This window comes from Podarcis muralis, chromosome Z (genome assembly GCF_964188315.1).
Source record: "Podarcis muralis chromosome Z, rPodMur119.hap1.1, whole genome shotgun sequence".
Classification (NCBI taxonomy): domain Eukaryota; kingdom Metazoa; phylum Chordata; class Lepidosauria; order Squamata; family Lacertidae; genus Podarcis; species Podarcis muralis.
The window spans coordinates 9,839,332-9,858,370 of record NC_135673.1 but is presented as its reverse complement, the minus strand read 5'-3'; the positions used below and the strand labels follow the sequence as shown (position 1 = coordinate 9,858,370).

Sequence of the window (19,039 nt, the reverse complement as noted above, 5' to 3'; positions counted from 1 at the left end):
CCCACAACAAACACTCTGTGAGGTGAGTGAGGCTGACAGACTTCAGAGAAGTGTGACTGGCCCAAGGTCACCCAGCAGCTGCATGTGGAGGAGCGGGGTAGCGAACCTGGTTCACCAGATTACGAGTCCACCGCTCTCAACCACTACACCAGTGTTTCCCAACCTTGTGCCTCCAGATGTTTTTGGCCTACAACTCCCATCATCCCTGACTAGCAAGACCAGTGGCAAGGGATGATGGGAATTGTAGGCCAAAAACAGCTGGAGGCACAAGGTTGGGAAACACTGCACTACACCACACTGGCTCTCATTGTCTTTAGAGAAGACAATGAAATAAGTTTCAAAGGCTGTCCGTTTACTTAATCTCTTACTTCACAAATTCCCCTTTTGGTTTGGGGGTGAGTCCCACTGAATGTGTTAATGTACCAGGCAGGGTCTCTTAATAGTGGCTTCCATGCACCAGAGTTATCTCCTGACCCACTGAGCACAGGGTGGGGGATAACATGCAGTCCCTCCAAGTACTGCTGGAGGTACTCCAGCTCTTATTGGCCCCAGCCAGCATGGCCAGAGGTCAAGGGCGATGAGAGTTGTAGTCCAATGCCTACAGGGTTCCCCGGCCCTAGCACTCATGCTTTGCTTCCATGGTGCCATCTAGGGTGCATCACTGTCCCCATAAAAATCCAATCTCAGAGCTTGCTCTTGGGTCTGAGCAGTTTGCCTCTTAAGTATGAAGAGAGGGGACAGCTGATCACAGTGCCACAGTATCAGTGACCATAGCACAGCCTCCAGGATTTGTGGTCCAGTGAAAAAGGTTTTCTTGATTTCTGCATCCAGGTTCAGCTCTGCCCAGACCTGGAGTCCCCTCAGAGGCAAAGCGCGACCTCCCAACAGAGATCTGCACCACCGATGACCTGTCTGAGCCATTAGAACCAGACCTTCCCATCCCAGGACCAGGGGTCTCAACAACATTTGCTTGGATTTCTGACCAGCTCTTGCCAAACCATCCCCACAATTGCCTCTAGAGACACAAAAAGCAAAGGAAATGCAAGAAATGCAGGGGAGTGACAAGGCTGCCAGCAAGTGCCTACCTAGAAACATGTGAGGGTTATTGGGAGGAGGCGGAATCATTATTCATAGGATTGTAGAGTTGGAAGGGAACCCCAGGGGTCATCTAGTCCAACCCACTACAATGTAGGAATTGCAGCTAAAGAATCCACGACACATGACCACCCACCTTGGTTTAAAAACCCTCAATGGAGGGGAGAGTCCACCACCTTCTAAGGGAGTCTGTGTTCCAGTGTCAGATAGCTCTGATCCCCAGGAAGTTCTTTCTAAAGCTAAGTCAGAAAATCCTTGCATGTGATTTGAATCTGTTGGTTCAGGTCCTGCCCTCTGAAGCAGCAGAAAGCAAGCTTGATCCGCCATCCATGTGACAGCCTTTATTTGAAGGTGTTGTTTATTACCTGCCCTTCAACAGCAGCTCCAGGTTACAGCAATTTTAAATTCGGTATTTTAGAACTGTTAAAACAAATCATGGTCACCTTGAAAATACCTTGGGTATCAAAGTCAATGGGAAAGAAGTGCATCTTCAGTGAGAAGTGCATGTAAGCATCTTCCTGGATGCAGAGCAGGAAGGCAGTTTAAAGTGCCAAAGTCATGGTTTTGAAGTAGCCCTAGGTGAGTTTGTGGTACTGGAAGGAAGCACAAAAAGAAGCACCACTGCCAGTGTTCCATGCACCCCTCTCAATTGGAGCCATAGTTCTTAATTCTCTCTCTCCCGTGGTCCTTGAATAGACAGATGATGCTCTACCAAGTATTCTAAGCTAAGCTGCAAAGAATTAACTCCTAGTCTTACAAGCCAATATAGGATGCAGCTATAGCATCCTTGGCAGATGACTGTCCAGCTGTTGTTTAAGTATCTCCAGTTCCCAAGGCAGGCAGCTCCACTGTCAAACAGCTTGTGGTACTAGGAAGTCCCTCCTGATGTTCAGCCTTGCTGTTTCTACCCATTTCCTTCTTATTAGGTGGACCACTATTCTGGTCCCTTGGGTCTGCAGATATTCCTGGGCTACAACTCCCATAATTCCTGGCCAGCTTAGCCCTAAAGCCAGGGATGATGGGAGTTGTAGTCCAGGAACATCCAGTGATCCAAGGTTGAAGACCACTGAGATAGACTCGTTGCTTTCATTCTCAAATATATATATATATTTAAAAACAGTTTTGTGAAATAAGATTTTATTATTGTTGCTGCTATTGTCAAGACTTTCACATGTCTAGAGTATATTTTTAAAAAATTGCCCCAACATTGTCCTTGTTCAGCTAGATCTGACAGTGAAATTGGGATTTCTGCATCCGAAGTCCACCAGGTGTCAGTCCCTGGGGGCTTGCACCTCCAGCTCCTCATGACTTTAAAAGAGTTTATCTGCCCCTTTCCCTCACGGGTGTGGGGTGCAAGCATCCCAGCCACATTTCTCCCTTACTGCATGCTGGCAAATGGTTACATGCCACGGGTGGGTGGGAACTGGGGACCCATGGTGTCAGTTGCCTTCGCTGGAGAAGTCCTGGCTGATATATGGGATGACAATGGCGCTCCGGGCATGAGTGATAGCGGCTCTCCTGCTCGCGCCAAGGCCCGGCTGGATTCCAGTGGTGTCCACTTCTCCAAAAGTCTCACCGTTCCATTTCTCTCTGCTGCTGAAGAGCTGGGTCAGAGAAAACCCTTCATAGCAATCCTTTGCCGACACGGGTCTCAGCTTCGGGGGGCTCCCTGGACACGTGTAGGACTCAGTAGGCACATTCCTAGCACCTCCTTGTATGAACCAGTCTGGGTCATACCCCATATCTCCACTCCATCCTTCTTTGCCCCCTTTCCTTGCAGGGTACCCACGGAAGACGTCTGCTGGGGGCACTGCTTTTTCAGGAGCTGGCTGTTGCTCTGCTGGGCTTGCAGGGTTTTCTTCAGGGAACGCCTCTGCCTCTTTGTTGACAAGCACCAATTTATTGATTTTGTACGTCAGGCTGGCAAGTCCGTGCGGTAGGGTGTTCAGGGGCATGCTTCTCAGAAACTCACCGCCAATCAGGCATTTGGCATCAGTGCTTGCTTTCCCCCTAGGTGTAGAGGAAGAAGCAAGGGGGGGTGGGGACCACAGAGAGACAGTTGCACTAACTCTTTTTCGTGAACTGCCTGCTGAATTTGGGCCCAGGATAAGTAGCCAGAATGCCTTCTTCCCATCAGTGGGGACTGGTCCATTAGGGCAAATAGGGCACTGACCCCAGCAAGCTCAGTCTGCCAAGCCAGCCCCAACTTGCCCAAATACTTACAAATCCAGGGTGCGTGTCGGATTCCTCCTCCTTAATGTCAGTGTTGCTCTTGTAAAATTCAGCAGGGAGGAGGATGGGGCAAAGCTAGAATTAGTTAGCTCAGCCTATCATTGGTTCTGGCGCCACCTACTGTTGGGCTCCCCATCTTCCACCCTACCAGTTTCAACAGGTACCAGCCACCACTGCCTCCTGTACAAACCAACTTCTGTTTTTAGGAAGAAGGATTGCTGTCACTAAGCAGCAATGCCCCCACATGGCGCTTTTCTAAGCTGCTGCTCCAAACGACTTACAATCCAAAATTCAGCAGAGGAAGGGGCTGGAAATGGAAGCAGGGGCAACTGAGGAAATGAACATGCCTTTAATCCAGTACTAACATTACATAGGCTTCGGGACATAGGAAGCTGCCTTTAAATGCATCAGAGAATCTAGCTCACTGTCTAACACTGGCTGGTAGCAGCTCTCCAGGGTTTCAGACCAGAGCCATTCCCAGTCCTCCCTGGAGATGCTGGGGATTGAATGAACCTGGGACCTTCTGCATGCAAGGCAGATGTTCTACCACCAAGCTGAAGCCCTTACTTAGCCACAGGTACATAGAAAGCTGCCTTATACTGAGCCAGACCTTTGGTCCATTTAGTTCAGAATTGCCCACACTGACAAGCAGAAGCTCCCCAGGGTTTCAGGTTATGGGAACTAATCCTAACTGTACCTTTGAGCTTTCTTTGTCTCCTGTTGGCACTGAAGGTTCTGGATCAATGGCTTATGTCTTGCATTTGTTGTAGAGAGAGTACAAGGCTGTTGGTTTTCATTTTTGCCAGTGCAATAGTAAACGGACTTTCCTGCAGAGGAAAGACAGATTTATAAAACATAATGGGCGCCATCCTCAAAGGGTAACAGTCTGACAGCAAGGCAGGCTTTGAGACTCTCTGGACTTAATAGCCTTACAGAGCAGAGAGGTAGATGTGAATGTCCTGTCGATCCAAGGATCTGCACAGGGTGCAGGGAATGTCCTGTCGATCCAAGGATCTTGCACCTCGCAAGACGAATGCCTCGCAAGACAAAAAACTCGCTAGACGAAAGGTTTTTCCGTTTTCGAGTTGCCTCGCAAGACGAATTTCCCTATGGGCTTGCTTCGCAAGACGAAAACGTCTCGCGACTTTGTTTCCTTTGTCTAAATAATAATTCGCAAGACGAAAAATTCGCTAGACGACAAAACTTGCGGAATGAATTAATTTCGTCTTGCGGGGCACCACTGTATGTCAGGGCTGCCTCAGATCCCAGCTCACAGAGGACCAATGCCAGTCCGTTGCTATATTAAATAGTCTTTATTGAAGTCCAGTTTTTCATTTACAGCCACGCGCGCAGCTCTACGTCTTAAACGCTAGACCGCTGAAGCTCCGTCTGAGTCTCCTCCCCCCAGACACCAGTTTAAGACCCTAGCCTTGCTCCACCTCTTTCTCTGCTCCCTTTTCCTCTGGGTCCGCCTGTCCGTCGGGGCTTTCCCCTTTCTAGACTCTTCTGACGCTGAGTCCCCCGAGTCTTCCCCCTCCCTCCGGCGGGCTTTAGGACCTGGTTCCCAATCCGGGCTTCCTGCTGTCCCGCTCGCCTGTACATTTGAACTTGGCGCGCGCGCCCAGCCTGCCACCTTCCTTCTGACCGTTATACTGCTCCTGTCACTGCTCCCCTCTTCGGGAACGCTAGCTGGGCCTGACTCCTCCTCCCTGCTTGCCGGAGGATACACTGGCCCTGACCTATGGGACTCTTCCCCCCCACTACGTTCCGGTGGGGAAGCTGGTCCTGATTTCCAGCTACTGCTCTGGGAGTCTCCGCTGGCCCCCTGCTTCTGGTGTGTCCCCCCTGGGACCCCCCTTGCCCTGGCCATCGGCGCCCCCTTCTGGGAATCTTCTGATTCACTGGAGAGGCTCATGGAATCTCTCGGGTCACTGTCATTCTGCCCTCCGCTGCCCTCAGATTCCTCCCCTTCGCTCTCCATTTCCTCTCTCCCCTGCGCCTCTGCTCCTGAGCCCCTGACAATATATAACAAATCTTTATTGGTTTTTACATATACAGTAACATATATATATAACATAATACACACTCGTTACAAATATCTAGGCGCATATTAACATAGATTATTCCTATTAATCCATACAGATAATCCAAATATCCAGCATATAAAGTCCTGAGAACAGCACGAAAGTTGTTTTATCCGTTACAAATTGTTCTTCCCAGGGGGAAACACAATTCAAGCCATACTACTCAGGATAGCCATATCTGCAAAGATACTTTGGAGAGTATCTTGAAGACCAGTTTCATTTGCATAGTGAATAAATGGCCATCATATTATGTATCATTTGTCCATTTGCCCCCTGTTCTGTTTTATCACTTTTAAGTTGTGAGTTGTTTTCTCAGCAACAGCCAGTCACCATTTTTAACATACTAAGTCCAGGGACAGTCTTTGTAAAGCATTCCAGTTTAAGCTATAGATAGCCAATGGGTTTACTTTTTGTTTTGTTTTAAGGGAGCCCTGACTATTAGGTCCAGTCGTGACCGACTCTGGGGTTGTGCGCTCATCTCACTTTATTGGCCGAGGGAGCCAGCGTTTGTCCGCAGACAGCTTCCGGGTCATGTGGCCTGCATGACTAAGCCGCTTCTGGCAAACCAGAGCAGCGCAGGGAAACGCCGTTTACCTTCCCGCCGGAGTGGTACCTATTTATCTACTTGCACTTTGACGTGCTTTTGAACTGCTAGGTTGGCAGGAGAAGGGACCGAGCAGCGGGAGCTCACCCTGTCGCAGGGATTCGAACGGCGGACCTTCTGATCGGCAAGTCCTAGGCTCTGTGGCTTAACCCACAGCGCCACCCACATCCCTATCAGCAAGAATAGGGTTGCCATATATCAAACAATCCAGAGAGAATCCAGACAGAAAAGTTGATGAGCTTGGGGCAGGGGAGACAAAGCTGTCGATCTTTAAAGTTGCTGATTTCCCCAGACATTTTACCAATTCCTGCCCAGACACTGCTGCCTACTGCAGTATTCCGGATATGTCCAGGGAATCCCAGACATACCTGGGTATATAAACTGGATATACCTGGATTTACCTGGATATATAAACTGGTATTCAGAGACTGCCTGATATTGCCTCTTCTCCACAGCGCTGGGTTGTTTCAACCTTTTTGTCCAGACAGCATGGGAGACAAAGATATTGAATTGAATGTAGGAAGGGAAGCATTAAATTACATTGAAAGACTTGTCATTCAAGTTGAGCCCACCTATTCATTCTTGATGTTGACCGTATGGGCTCATCCACAACTCAGCTTGCCCCACTGCTTTGCTCCAGGAAAACCTTTGGTTTACTTCTGAAGTGGACCAAATGGCAATCGGGTTTCCCATGGTTTGCTGCTTATTCCAATTCAGCAGTAAAGAGTGGGTTTTCCAGGGCAAAGCTGTGGGGCAAATGCAAAACTGCTTGGACCTGTGCCTAGAAAGCATGCAGCAAGCGGAAAACCACTCAGCCCCGTGCTTTCTAGGTGAAGTGTGGATGAGCCCTTGCAATCGTACTATGTGTTAAATGTGCCAGAGAGCTATTTCTGGCTAGTGATGTCAAAAGCAGTTCTGTAAAGCAAATCCTGTTGTGCACAGGCACAACATGATGAGTTAGATGCTCATGGAGTCCTTAAGTACAGGCTCTAGGAGACCGTCTTGCTGCAGGCTTGTTTTAAGAGCCTTGACAGGGAGCTGCATATAACACCCTCAATAAGCTCCCTATGTTATCAGCATCTTCATGGAGTGTTAATCTGTCAGTCATGGTTCAACAGACAATGTGTGGTTTTAGAAGTGAGTTAAATGTGATCTGTAATCAGATATCCCAGTGTGCTTTTAGAATCTTAAAAGCACCAGTGGAGGCCCCTGATGTTGATGAAAACTGTAGCACAAGAGGAGGGTGGTGCGTAACCTTGGTGTTTTCCTTCTCAAAACACCCACCCCCCCAAAGTTGCTGTTAGCCCTGGGGTGTGGAGCAGAAGGAGACAGGTACAATATTTAACCTACAGGGTCCTTCCTCACAGCAACACACTGTGGGCAAAGTCACCTAGAAACAGACACACATTTTGCACAACAGCAGCTAATTAAGGATGACTTTTAAAAGTTCTATAGGGCATTGTGAAATTTAGTTTGCTGCTGTGACAAGAGTACAGGCACCTCTCTCACAATTCTGGGCTCTGAAAGGGGACACCATTCGCATCCTGGGTACGCAGGGTTGCAATTTTAAATTAATATTAAAATTGATTTTTGGATCATGAAATCTCAGAATGGCATTGAGAATAGGGAGATGTTGTCAGGTAACTTCTATCCAAGGGCTACAGCTCAGTGGTAAAACACTCACTTTGCAAAAAGAAGGTCCCATGTTCAGGCACCGGCATCTCTAAGTAGTGTTGGGAAAGACCCCCATTTGAAACCCCAGAGAGCTGCTGCCAGTCAGTGTAGTCAGTATTGAACTAGATGGACTAATGGTCTGACTCAGTACAAGGCAGCTTCTTATGCACCTGTGCTAAGGACGATGGGGGTAACAGTTTCCGGAGAGCACCACACATTTATTCAAAACACAGTCTTCTTGTTGCATTACCTTGGGTTTTCTCTTATGCTGATAACATTTTTTCCTTTTTCAGAACTCTCCACCCTTTTGCTGGGCACATCTTTCTCCTTAGCTTTCACCCCAGGAATGTTTAACTGTCCCTGTGTTTGCAAAGGAAAGGAAGACATGAGGAGGGGCAGGACAGCACATCTGGATCACAAATCTAAACCAGCTTCAAGCCTGATTGGCTGCTATGGCTCTGTGCACCTGGCTAGGCATGCTGAAGGTTTTCGGCAGACATCTAAAACAATGTAGTCAAGGCACCTGCCTGGCGTCAATAGGCAGGTGTTCCAGAGCACTGGTGTTGCCACACTTAGTATTATATTGTTTTCCCTGTGACTTAGACTTGTTAATGCTTGTTACTCAAAGGTTGCCAACTGACTTAGATTTAAAACATAAATATAAATGCATTATACCATACAAGCAGAATGAAACAACCCCCATTATAGTCACTAGTCTGGAATAGGATGGATTATGTACAAAACAAAGCAAAGTTTGTTTGTTTGTTTGATGGTGAAATCATTAAGAATAGCCTTGCTGGATCTACTCCAGCATCGTCAAGGCCAGCCCACCTATGAGGCAAGGGGAGGTGACTGCCTCAGGCAGCAGGATCCACAGGGGCAGCAGATCCTGATGCAGATGGTTGTTCTCCACTTGTTCCCAGTATAGATCTTCACTCACCCCTTCTTCCCTTGCGGAGAAGGAGACACCGTTTTGTGGTTCGCCTAAAGGGCCAAAATGTCTTGGGCTGGTCCTGAGCATCCTGTTCTTACAGTGGCCAACCAGTTGCATCTGGGAAGCCCACAAACAAAACCTGAGTGCAACAGCAACCCCCCTGCAATTCCCAGCAACTGGTATTGAGAAGCAATTCTGCCTCTGACAGGGAAGCAGGAAGATAGCCATCGTGGTGTAGCCATTGATAGCCTTCTCCTCTGTGAATTTGTCTGATCCTCTTTTAAAGCCCTCCGAAGGGAAAGTACATTAATACATACATAAATCATACATACTGTATTTTTCAGTGTATAAGACGCCCCCATATATAAGACGGCCCCTATTTTTTGAGCCCAAAATTAAGAAATAAATAATTGCACCATTCCGTGTATAAGACGACCCCCAATTTTAAACTTTAAAAAAAAAATGTGGGGGGGGGGGATATAGTCTTATACATGGGAAAATACAGTAATTTTCTTTTCCTTCTGCCTTTCTATAGTTAAAGCCATGCTCAAGGCGGCTTATTATTTATACCCAGTTCATTTGGCTGGGTTTCCCCAGCCACTCTGGGCGGCTTCCAACAAAGTATTAAAATACAGTGGTCTGTTAAACATTAAAAGCTTTCCTAAACAGGACTGCCTTCAGATGTCTTTTAAAAGTCTGGTAGTTGTTCTCCTCTTTGACATCTGATGGGAGGGTATTCCACAGGGCAGGTGCCACTACCGAGAAGGCCCTCTGTCTGGTTCCCTGTAACGTGGCTTCTCGCAGTGAGGGAACCGCCAGAAGGCCCTCAGCACTGGACCTCAGTGTCCGGGCAGAATGATGGGGGTAGAGACTCTCCCTCAGGTATACTGGACCGAGGCCACTTAGGGCTTTAAAGGTCAGCACCAACACTTCAAATTGTGCTCAGAAACGTACTGGGAGCCAATGTAGGTCTTTCAAGACCGGTGTTATGTGGTCTCGGTGGCCTCTCCCAGTCTCCAGACTAGCTGCCACATTCTGGATTAATTGCAGTTTCCGGGTCACCTTCAAAGGTAGCCCCATGTAGAGCGCATTGCAATAGTCCAAGCGGGAGATAACTAGAGCATGCACCACTCTGGCAAAACAGTCCGCGGGCAGGTAGGGTCTTAACCTGCGTACCAGAAGGAGCTGATAAACAGCTGCCCTGGACACAGAATTGACCTGCGCCTCCATGGACAGCTGTGAGTCCAAAATGACTCCCAGGCTGCGCACCTGGTCCTTCAGGGGAATAGTTACCCCATTCAGAATCAGGGAGTCCTCCACACCCGCCAGCTCCCTGTCCCCCAAAAACAGTACTTCTGTCTTGTCAGGATTCAACCTCAATCTCTTGGCTGCCATCCATCCTCCAACTGCCTCCAGACGGTTGAAGAAAAAGACTCCTTGCTCTCTGCTCCTTTCTTCCTGCCCAGGGCAGCCCTTCCCTCTGCCTGCCCCTCAGAGCCAGCTTGGCACATGGGGCTGGGCCTCAGCAGTGGCAGCCTCTCCTCCTCCTTGCTCACCCCCCAGCAGCTGCTACAAGCTGCCCAAGGGAGGAGTTTGGCAAGCGCGACTGTAGAAAGGCCACAGACAGGCCACAGGACTCTCCCTCGCTGCCACTGCTAGGGACAAGCGCTGGTTCATTCTCCTCCCTGGGCTGTCATGGCGGCAGCACTGGCAGGGGGAAATAGGGACATTCTGGGGTCGAAACTGCAATTGTAATTCATGTAGTTTGGATACCTTGAATGGAAGGATTTCAACTTTGGGTTCTGGTGTGAAGTTGACTATGGCCCCCTTGAAACAGCAACACTCTTGGCTTTGGAGTGGCAGCCTGTCCAAGGCAAAAGAGACAAAAAGCAAATAAACATCTGCTAGGAATCATCTGTACTCCTGGCATTACAACAGGCATCCTTTTTACCATGCGCTCATGATGCCGCTTTCAATACTGTTTGTAGCTGCAAATGTTCCAGGGCAGACAATGCTGCTTTGTTTCCAACCGGTGCATGTCCTGTAACTTCCTGCCGAAATTATTGCATTTGTTTTCATACCACAAATGCTCTGGTTCGTTTTATTTTATTTACTTTGCTCAGTTTTTATTGTGCTTATAAGCAACAATAATGCAGTAGCACTGAAGAAGCATCCCGGAACAACTAATAAAGTGGAATGACATGTGGATGTTCCAGTATAAACCCACCACTAATGCACTATTAGTGCACGTGGGTGGCACTGTGGTCTAAACCACAGGGCCTAGGACTTGCTGATCAGAAGGTCGGCTGTTTGAATCCCCGTGACGGGGTGAGCTCCTGTTGTTTGGTCCCTGCTCCTGCCAACCTAGCAGTTCGGAAGCATGTCAAGTGCAAGTAGATAAATAGGTACCATTCTGGTGGGAAGGTAAATGGCGTTTCCATGCGCTGCTCTGGTTTGCCAGAAGCAGCTTAGTCATGCTGTCTGCGGACAAACACTGGCTCCCTCGGCCAGTAAAGCGAGATGTGCGCCACAACCCCAGAGATGTCTGCAACTTAACGGTCAGGGTTCCCTTTACCTTTACCTTTAATGCACTATTATTGTGTCAATGACATGTTGCAGAATACTCCCACAAAAGGCAAAAGCAAAAGCCCTTAGGCCAACGTGTCCTGCATCCAACCTTCCATAATTTCAAAGTGTACCATTATCAAGAGCACCTTTACATTAATTTTAAGGGTTGCCATCCCATCCCGTGCTGGGAATTCTAGCTCTGTGAGAGGGAAACTCTAGCTTCCAGTATTGTTTAGGGGAAACTGATGCACTTTAAGTGTGTGTTAAATGTGTTTTATCATGTGCTTTATCAAGCCCCTGACCCAGGATTTGGAACAGATCCATTATCCCAAATTTTGACCTAACTCCCAGGCAGTATGTCATCTGCATTCATTCATTCATTATTTTATTTAATAAGCTTGGTTGGAGGAAAAATATCCTCAATGAGATAAAACAATAACATTTTCATTAAAAGATTTTACAACCACAATTTAAAGCATACAGAAAGTTAAAACGGCAATAAAACAGACTAAAACAAATAAAATTACATCCTAACTTTCTAAACACCTGGGTAAAAAGGTAAAGGTAAAGTTAAGTCCAGTTGTGAACGACTCTGGGGTTCCATCTTGCTTTACTGGCTGAGGGAGCCGGCGTTTGTCCACAGACAGTTTTTCTGGGTCATGTGGCCAGCATGACTAAGCCACTTCTAGCGAATGAGAGCAGCGCATTGAAACGCTGTTTCTAAACTTTCTAAACATCTGGGTAAAAGGTAAAGGTAAAGGGACCCCTGACCATTAGATCCAGTCATGGCCGACTCTGGGGTTGTGGTGCTCATCTTGCTTTATTGGCCGAGGGAGCCAGCGTACAGCTATTGTGGCCACCATGACTAAGCCACTTTCTGGTGAACCAGAGCAGCGCACGGAAATGCCGTTTACCGTCCCGCCGGAGCGGTACCTATTTATCTACTTGCACTTTGACATGCTTTCGAACTGCTAGGTTGGCAGGAGCTGGGACTGAGCAACGGGAGCTCACCCCGTCGCGGGGATTTGAACCGCCGACCTTCTGATTGGCAAGTCCTAGGCTCTGTGGTTTAACCCACAGCACCACCCACATCCCTAAAACATCTGGGTAGGCTTGTCTAAATAAGAATGTCTTCAGCAGGCTCCAAAAAGAATACAGCAAAGGTGCCTGCCTGGTATCAATAGGCAGGGAGTTCCAAAGGGTTGGTGCTGCCACACGATACAATTGAGTTCTTACAGATGCAGTGCAGGTATTAGGTGCCACTTGTGAAGAGTTGTAGATGGGGAGAAGCCAACGAGAGGCAGCCCTTTACCTAAGGGCTGAGCAGCTTCTGCCTTGCACTTTGAGCTTGCTGGTGCGCTTGGTCCTTTGCCGTTGGGAGCCGCAGGATTTTATTCGCCGCCTCCGAATGCGCTTCTTCTTCTTCCGTGGCTGCTTAATGATATGTGCTGAGCTGGGTTCCAACATGGTGGGCTTGCTTTTTGCCTTCTGGGCAACTTTCGTTAGACTTCCTCCGTACATTTGGGTACCCAGTGACCTGTTTGCAAAGATGGGAGCGATTATGTGAACAGCAGGGAGGGGAGGGGAGGGAGAAAGAAATGAGCACCTGAGCACAATAGGGCAAGAGGAGTTTCTGGCAAAAGTATGCTTTCTAACAAAGGAATGGGGAGCCTTAGGCTCAGGGAATGAATGAGCGGTCCTCACAGCCTCTCTGTTGTTGGAAATGCAGCAGCAGGGATCGTTTAGGTTGTAATTTAGGGTATTAATTCTGTTCACTGTAAACTACTTAAGGAGTGATGGTGGAGGAATGGCTTAGCAGTCAGAACATGTAGCATGATCTCTAGTAAGGTATCATGTGCTCTGATTGGCTGTGTAGTTCTGTGGGAGCTTTCCTCTGCATGTTTGGTTGAATGTCTCCTCGCTATGTAGACGGCCTGGAGTAAGAAAGAGAAAATAGGCTCCCACAACCCTCCTGCAACCATTCAGCAAACTGGTTGTGCTGTCCTGCGATAAGTGTGTGGTCTAGCACTGTGTTTCCAAGCTGGGGACCACGTGGCCCCCTAGGGGCCCCCAGGATATTCCAAGGGGACTACAGGTGAAAAATGCATAAATGGGAGGCCACAACATGAGGTTGGGAAAAACTGGTCTAGCTTCTTGGTCTCAGAACTGTGCCCATGATCCAATCAAACCCACTGGGTAGACAGAAAGGGGGATTGACTTCTTATCTGGGCCAAAATGTTTAATAAATGGAACTTACTGCGTAATTAATTAAAAGCCTTTGTAATCAACTCAAAGGGCATCTCCAAATCAGCAGGCAACATGTTGCTTTTGGGTTGTACTAAGCTGAGTCGGTGGTGGTGGTGGTCGGGACTCCTCTAGGGCAGGAGGCCCACTTGACATTGGTCAATCGGACAACATTACTGGATGACATTGGCTGATAGGCAGGGCGGGGCAGGGTTCAATCCTGCTTGGTGCAGCTTCGTCAGTGGATCCCATGAGGGAAATGCACTGGCAAAGCAGAGAGCAGGATTGATGTCTCTGTGCATTAGCAAGGAATGCACCACCAAAGCTGATACCTCTCCATGGGTCAACTTTCACAGATGGGTGGGACTGCCCACCCAATAGCCACCTGATGTCATCATCATGTCAGAAGATGAACAGGTGAGCTGCCCCTGTCCACCTCTCATAGTTGACCCAGCTAAGCAGGGTCCTGTATGGTTTCAAATTGGATGGGGCCCCATGTGTTGAGATTCCTGCATTGCAGGGGGCTGGACTGGATGACCCTCAGGATCCCTTGCAACTCTACCATTCTATGATTCTATTATTCTGTTCCCCACCCCTGAACTAAGTTATACTCAGAGGAGGCCGATTGGGCAGATCTAAGCCATGTCTATTAATTTAATTGGGCCTATTCCAAATGTGACTAACATTGGAAGCAATCCTTTGTTTGCTAATGTTAATTGTTTTTAACACAAGTGTTTCTGAAAACTGCAGATGGAACAGAAGAGATTACCACTCTTCCCTCTCTACAGAGGCATCTGCTGTGACATACATGCACTGTCTAAAAACACAGAACGTATCATTATTTCTTAACACTCTTGTCTTGATTCATATGCAAATGAATGCAGATGTAATTGGTTAAAACGGATTAATAAGAGAGAGCCAGTGTGGTGGTTAGAGTGCTGGACTAGGACTAGGGAGACTGGGGTTCAGATCCCCACTCAGCTACAAAACTCACTGGGTGACCTTGGGGCAGTCATTCTCTCCCAGTCTGCCCTATCTCACAGAGTTGTTCTGAGGATATAAGGCAGAAGGGGAGAAGTGTGTAACCAACCACATTGAGCTACTTGCAGAAAAGGTGGGATATAGATGTAATAATAAAATAACAAGTAATAAAATAAGTTTTCATTAATAAAAAATTTTAAATCGCTTTTAAAAACTGGTCTACATTTCTTCTTGTTTCAGTGTTAATTACTTAATTACTGTATTTCGTTTTTTCAGTTCAAGTACAGTGCTAGGTTTTATTCTTAACTCCTGTTGTTTAGCTTTTCTAATCATAGTTAGACCGATGTTATGAAATGTTTGTTTCGTGATTGCTGTTGTTTCAAACGAAGTATGTGTTACATGACTGCAAGCTGGTTTTGTGAATGAATGAATGAATGAATGAATGAATGAATTGGTGTTCAGTCATGCTCCTTCTCAGAGTAGACCATTGAAGGTAATAGGCATGAATAGCTTAGGGTGAATAAATTTATTCAGTCTGAGCAGGACTTAGTTGAATACAACCGATAAATAAACCAGCTAAGATTCATTGAGTGACAGTCACTCTTTCTGTCCCTATCTGCTCATTCTAAGATCGCATCCGTTGTGAGGAACAGAATTGGCTGGCTTACCTGAGAAGCAGACACCTGCTCATATGTAGGAAAGGTGGCCAGGAAGGTTGCCAAGGGGCAGCTTAAAGGGAAAAAGTACTTCCAATGGCACCAGAATGATCAGATAGTGGGGTAGAGCTTTCAAACAATGAACATTCTGTCCCCTTGACCTGTCGCATCACAAGACCATCCACCCATCCACCTTCCTACATTTATATCTTACTAATACTGTCCCACACTGATTTCATAAGCCCCCTCCATTAGTTTAGAAAATGAGCCACTCCAATTACCCTTCTCCTGAGAGATGATGTTTGCTTTCTGGCTAAACTGACACAGCAAATGAATCACCCATCCCTATTTTGAAAGAAGAATGAAGTAAAATCAGATAGTGCCCAAGTGAGGGTGAATGGATATCCAGAGGTAGAAGCAGAAACATTTAAGAATGGTCCTGGAAATAAACTTAGCGGTGTGCTCAGGGTTGGACCTTCAGGGCAAACACACAGATGTCCCATTTACTCAAATGATACAGGAGGGTGTGAAACAGGGGTTGGTAAGGGATGTGGCTCAGGGAGAGTCCTCAGGGCCAGTTAGAGAGGCCTCTGGGCTTCTCCACCCCTGATATTCAAAGAAGAGGCATCAACAGACCATTGTGATATTTTTATGGTTAACATTTGCCAAACTTCAGTGAAGTACCGTAATCATATTCTGTAAGCTAATGGGATTCCCAAAGGCATCTGTTTGGCCATTATGATAACTGCTGGACTAGATGGGTCATTGGAGTGATCCAGCAGAACACTTCCTATGTTTAACAAAAAATACAGATGCTGTCCTCACTCACCTTGGGCAGGTTGCTGCTTTCACTGCCAAGACTGAAGGAGAGACTTAATAACAACAGCAGAATCCATAGGCTGAACTGGGCCATGAGGGGGACCACTTGCACAATGGGAGCAAGGATGCTGCCAGTTATACCTTTCTCAGGTAGCCTGGCAACTGCCTTTGTTGCTATGGGAACCGGATTCTAACTTCCTTCCATGTGGTACTCTGTTTCTCTGTTTATAAACTTTGCTCCTGGATTAGCCCCTTTCCACGCATACGGTTGGGTCCACTTACACGTCACATACTTGATTCGTTTTTTTAATTTAAAAAAAACTTTCCCCCTCTCCAGACAAAGTCGCCACACCCCCGAAAAAGGAGAAGCAGGAAAAGAAATGAAATATACCACTATCAGCCACAATGGCTACATTCTACCCTTCATTACTGGAGGCACTAGGTCTCTGTTATGTACTGAGTTGAATAGGATCCAAAATGCAGCAGCCTGATTGGTCCTAGAACGATAGGATCCAAAATGCAGCAGTCTGATTGGTCCTAGAACAATGCAGCAGTGTGATTGGTCCGCAGGAGCCACCCAATCCAGCTCCAGGTAGAAGTGAATCCACAACCTGATTGGCCTACAGGACAATCCCAGAATTAGCTGATCACATGCAGCCCATTGTGTAAATAATGTATATAAAGCAGATATTGTGGGGGGAACTTCCATTCCTCCTCACCACTATGAGCTGAATTAAGAGCATGAAATCCACTCTCGACTCCAAGTATATTTCAGTCCCTGAATGCCTAATTCCTGGGATTCGCATGTGGGGAGAGTGTTGCTACACTCAGGTCCTGCTTGCAAGTGTTTCCCACTGGGACATCTGGTTGACCACTGTCAGAACAGGAAGCTGGACTAGGTAGGCCTCTGGCTTGAATGTCCAGTAACCCTGTGGGTGGCCTGCTGCTAACGGTGAAGAAACACCTGTCTGGGGCCACAGCACATCCATTTTGGTTGAGATATTGACTGAAGTTGCGTGAGATCTTGTGGAGCGTGCAATATCTCACACGATTTTGGGCGAGATCTTGAAATTAGCATGGTCTTGCCTGAAATTTGCACCGCTGCTCTACCAGTAGCAGACACAGCAAGGCAAACAGCAGTGGCAGAGCAGGTGGGTGGTGCTGGGAGTGGTGGCAGCAGCGCATGGCTTGCTCATGTCATCTGCTTCCAAATGTGTCCCTGCTGGGATGGGAAGAGCAAAACCTCAGGGTGTACCTTCCTATTACGCACATTGCTGAACATATGGGAAGGGTCTGCAAGTGTCGCCTGGGGCTCTGTATTGCCTCAGCTAAACAATTGTCTCTGAGTCCCGCCTCCCCGTTCCATTATTGGGCATAATAACTGAACAAACCTTCCAAGTACGCTGCAAGCCTTACAAGAATCTGGCATGTTTAAGCAAAATGCTTACCCCAGAGAATCTTGTGAAGTGTAACTTATCTTCACAAAGCTACAATTCTGAGCAACTTTAAGAAAGCTACAGTTCCCAAGATTAATTGGTAGTGGCGGTGGGGAGATTTGTGTGTTTTAAATGCAGCCAGCATCTGGAGTAGCAGTGGGTTTTTTTTAAAAAAAACTCTGTGTCCAGCTTATCCACACAGACTTCCCTGCCCCCCACATTCCTGCCCTGTACTAGATATCAGTGAGAAGCAACTCATTCCCTACACTGGCTCCACTCAAACAATTTCTGCATATTAAGGTAAAGGTAAAGGACAGTTAAGTCCAGTCGCAGACGACTCTGGGGTTGCAGCGCTCATCTCGCTCTATAGGCCGAGGGAGCCAGTGTTTGTCCGCGGACAGTTTTTCCGGGTCATGTGGCCAGCATGACTAAGCCGCTTCTGGTGAAATCAGAGCAGCGCACGGAAATGCCGTTTACCTTCCTGCCGGAGAGGTATCTATTTATCTACTTGCACTTTTGACGTGCTTTTGAATTGCTAGGTTGGCAGGAGCTGGGGATTCAAACCGCTGACCTTCTGATCGGCAAGCCCAAGAGGCTCAGTGGTTTAGACCACAGCGCCACCCGTGTCCCTTTCTGCATATTACCTGCATTGTTATACACATTATTATAAGTGCATTATTATAAATATAATAATATACACATGTACATTCAAGTTTTCCTGAAGTAGCCAGCACATGAACATGTGCATACCACAATAGATACAGCTGTACCAAACTACTTAGGTATTGATGCTTACAGTTTATACTGCAGAAGACTATTATAGCAAAGGCCTTAACTCTTTCATACACACTATAGGTATGGCATTTGTAATGGTGTGTACATAGTTAGACTGTTTTCTTTTATATAACAAGTGGCTTGATGCAACATGTTCTCCTAAACAGGCAAAGCTCTCTTGGGTTGGAACTAATTTCCATGTAAAACTAGGGTTACCAGATGTCCCCGTTTTCCGGGGACAGTCCCCGGATTTGAAAATTTCTCCCTGGACAAATTCCATCCCCGGATTTCATCTAATGTCCCCGGAAAATGTGGCAGCAGTGGCAGCAGCAGTCTCAGCAGCCCGGAGCCAGCCTGGTAGCGCAGTTGGCTGCGGTTGGCTTCAGGAGCTGCTCACTGCCATGGTACCCGCCATTTTTCCTCTCTGGAAGTCCCCATATGATGTGTTGCGCATAAGACACATCATATGGGGACTCGGTGTAGGAGCTGAAGACACGCTGCTAGGCACCACCGCTGGGTGAGAGCTGCGCAGGGGTCACTGCAACTTGGCGCTCAGCTTGCGGTTGATGCCACTGTCCAACACCGGCAGCTCGGGCTCTCACTGGCCTCCAGGTGGTGCTTGGGCGGCTGTGGCTGCTGCTCGGCTTTGCCATTGTGCTCCTCAACTTGCAAGCAGTGGCTCAGCTTGTCAGCTAGCTCGTCGTTGGCCATTGCAGATGAGAGGCGAGCAGGAGACGAGCTGATCTGGCCCAAGTGTGCCTCCTCCCTCTCGCTCGCCACCGGCTCAGCCCCGGAACCAATGACTGGGCGCACCACCGGACAATGTCTATGCAGCAGATGCCCAGACAGGTGGGCAGGGCAGCAGCAGGAGGAGGGGGTTTCTGCTAACGCTTACTCCTTAGTAAGCCTGTAGGGGATCGCAGTGCAAGGAGGGAGAG

At 47.6% G+C, this 19,039-nt stretch overlaps 2 protein-coding genes across 2 annotated transcripts in view; both read right to left on the bottom strand.

Annotated features, from left to right (window-relative positions):
• Window positions 1-19,039, bottom strand: part of SLC31A2 (solute carrier family 31 member 2) — a 989,995-nt gene that overhangs the window by 17,483 nt on the left and 953,473 nt on the right. The gene's annotated exons all lie outside the window — the stretch shown is intronic.
• On the bottom strand, window positions 1,746-16,307 carry LOC114589350 (uncharacterized). Its single transcript, XM_028715699.2, has 7 exons — window positions 15,902-16,307; window positions 12,504-12,728; window positions 10,397-10,487; window positions 7,940-8,049; window positions 6,417-6,487; window positions 4,025-4,154; window positions 1,746-3,105 (listed from the first exon to the last, which is right to left on the bottom strand). Exons 2-7 carry the CDS (start codon window positions 12,710-12,712, stop codon window positions 2,535-2,537), a joined length of 1,182 nt encoding a protein of 393 aa, XP_028571532.2. The 5' UTR covers window positions 12,713-12,728; window positions 15,902-16,307; the 3' UTR covers window positions 1,746-2,534.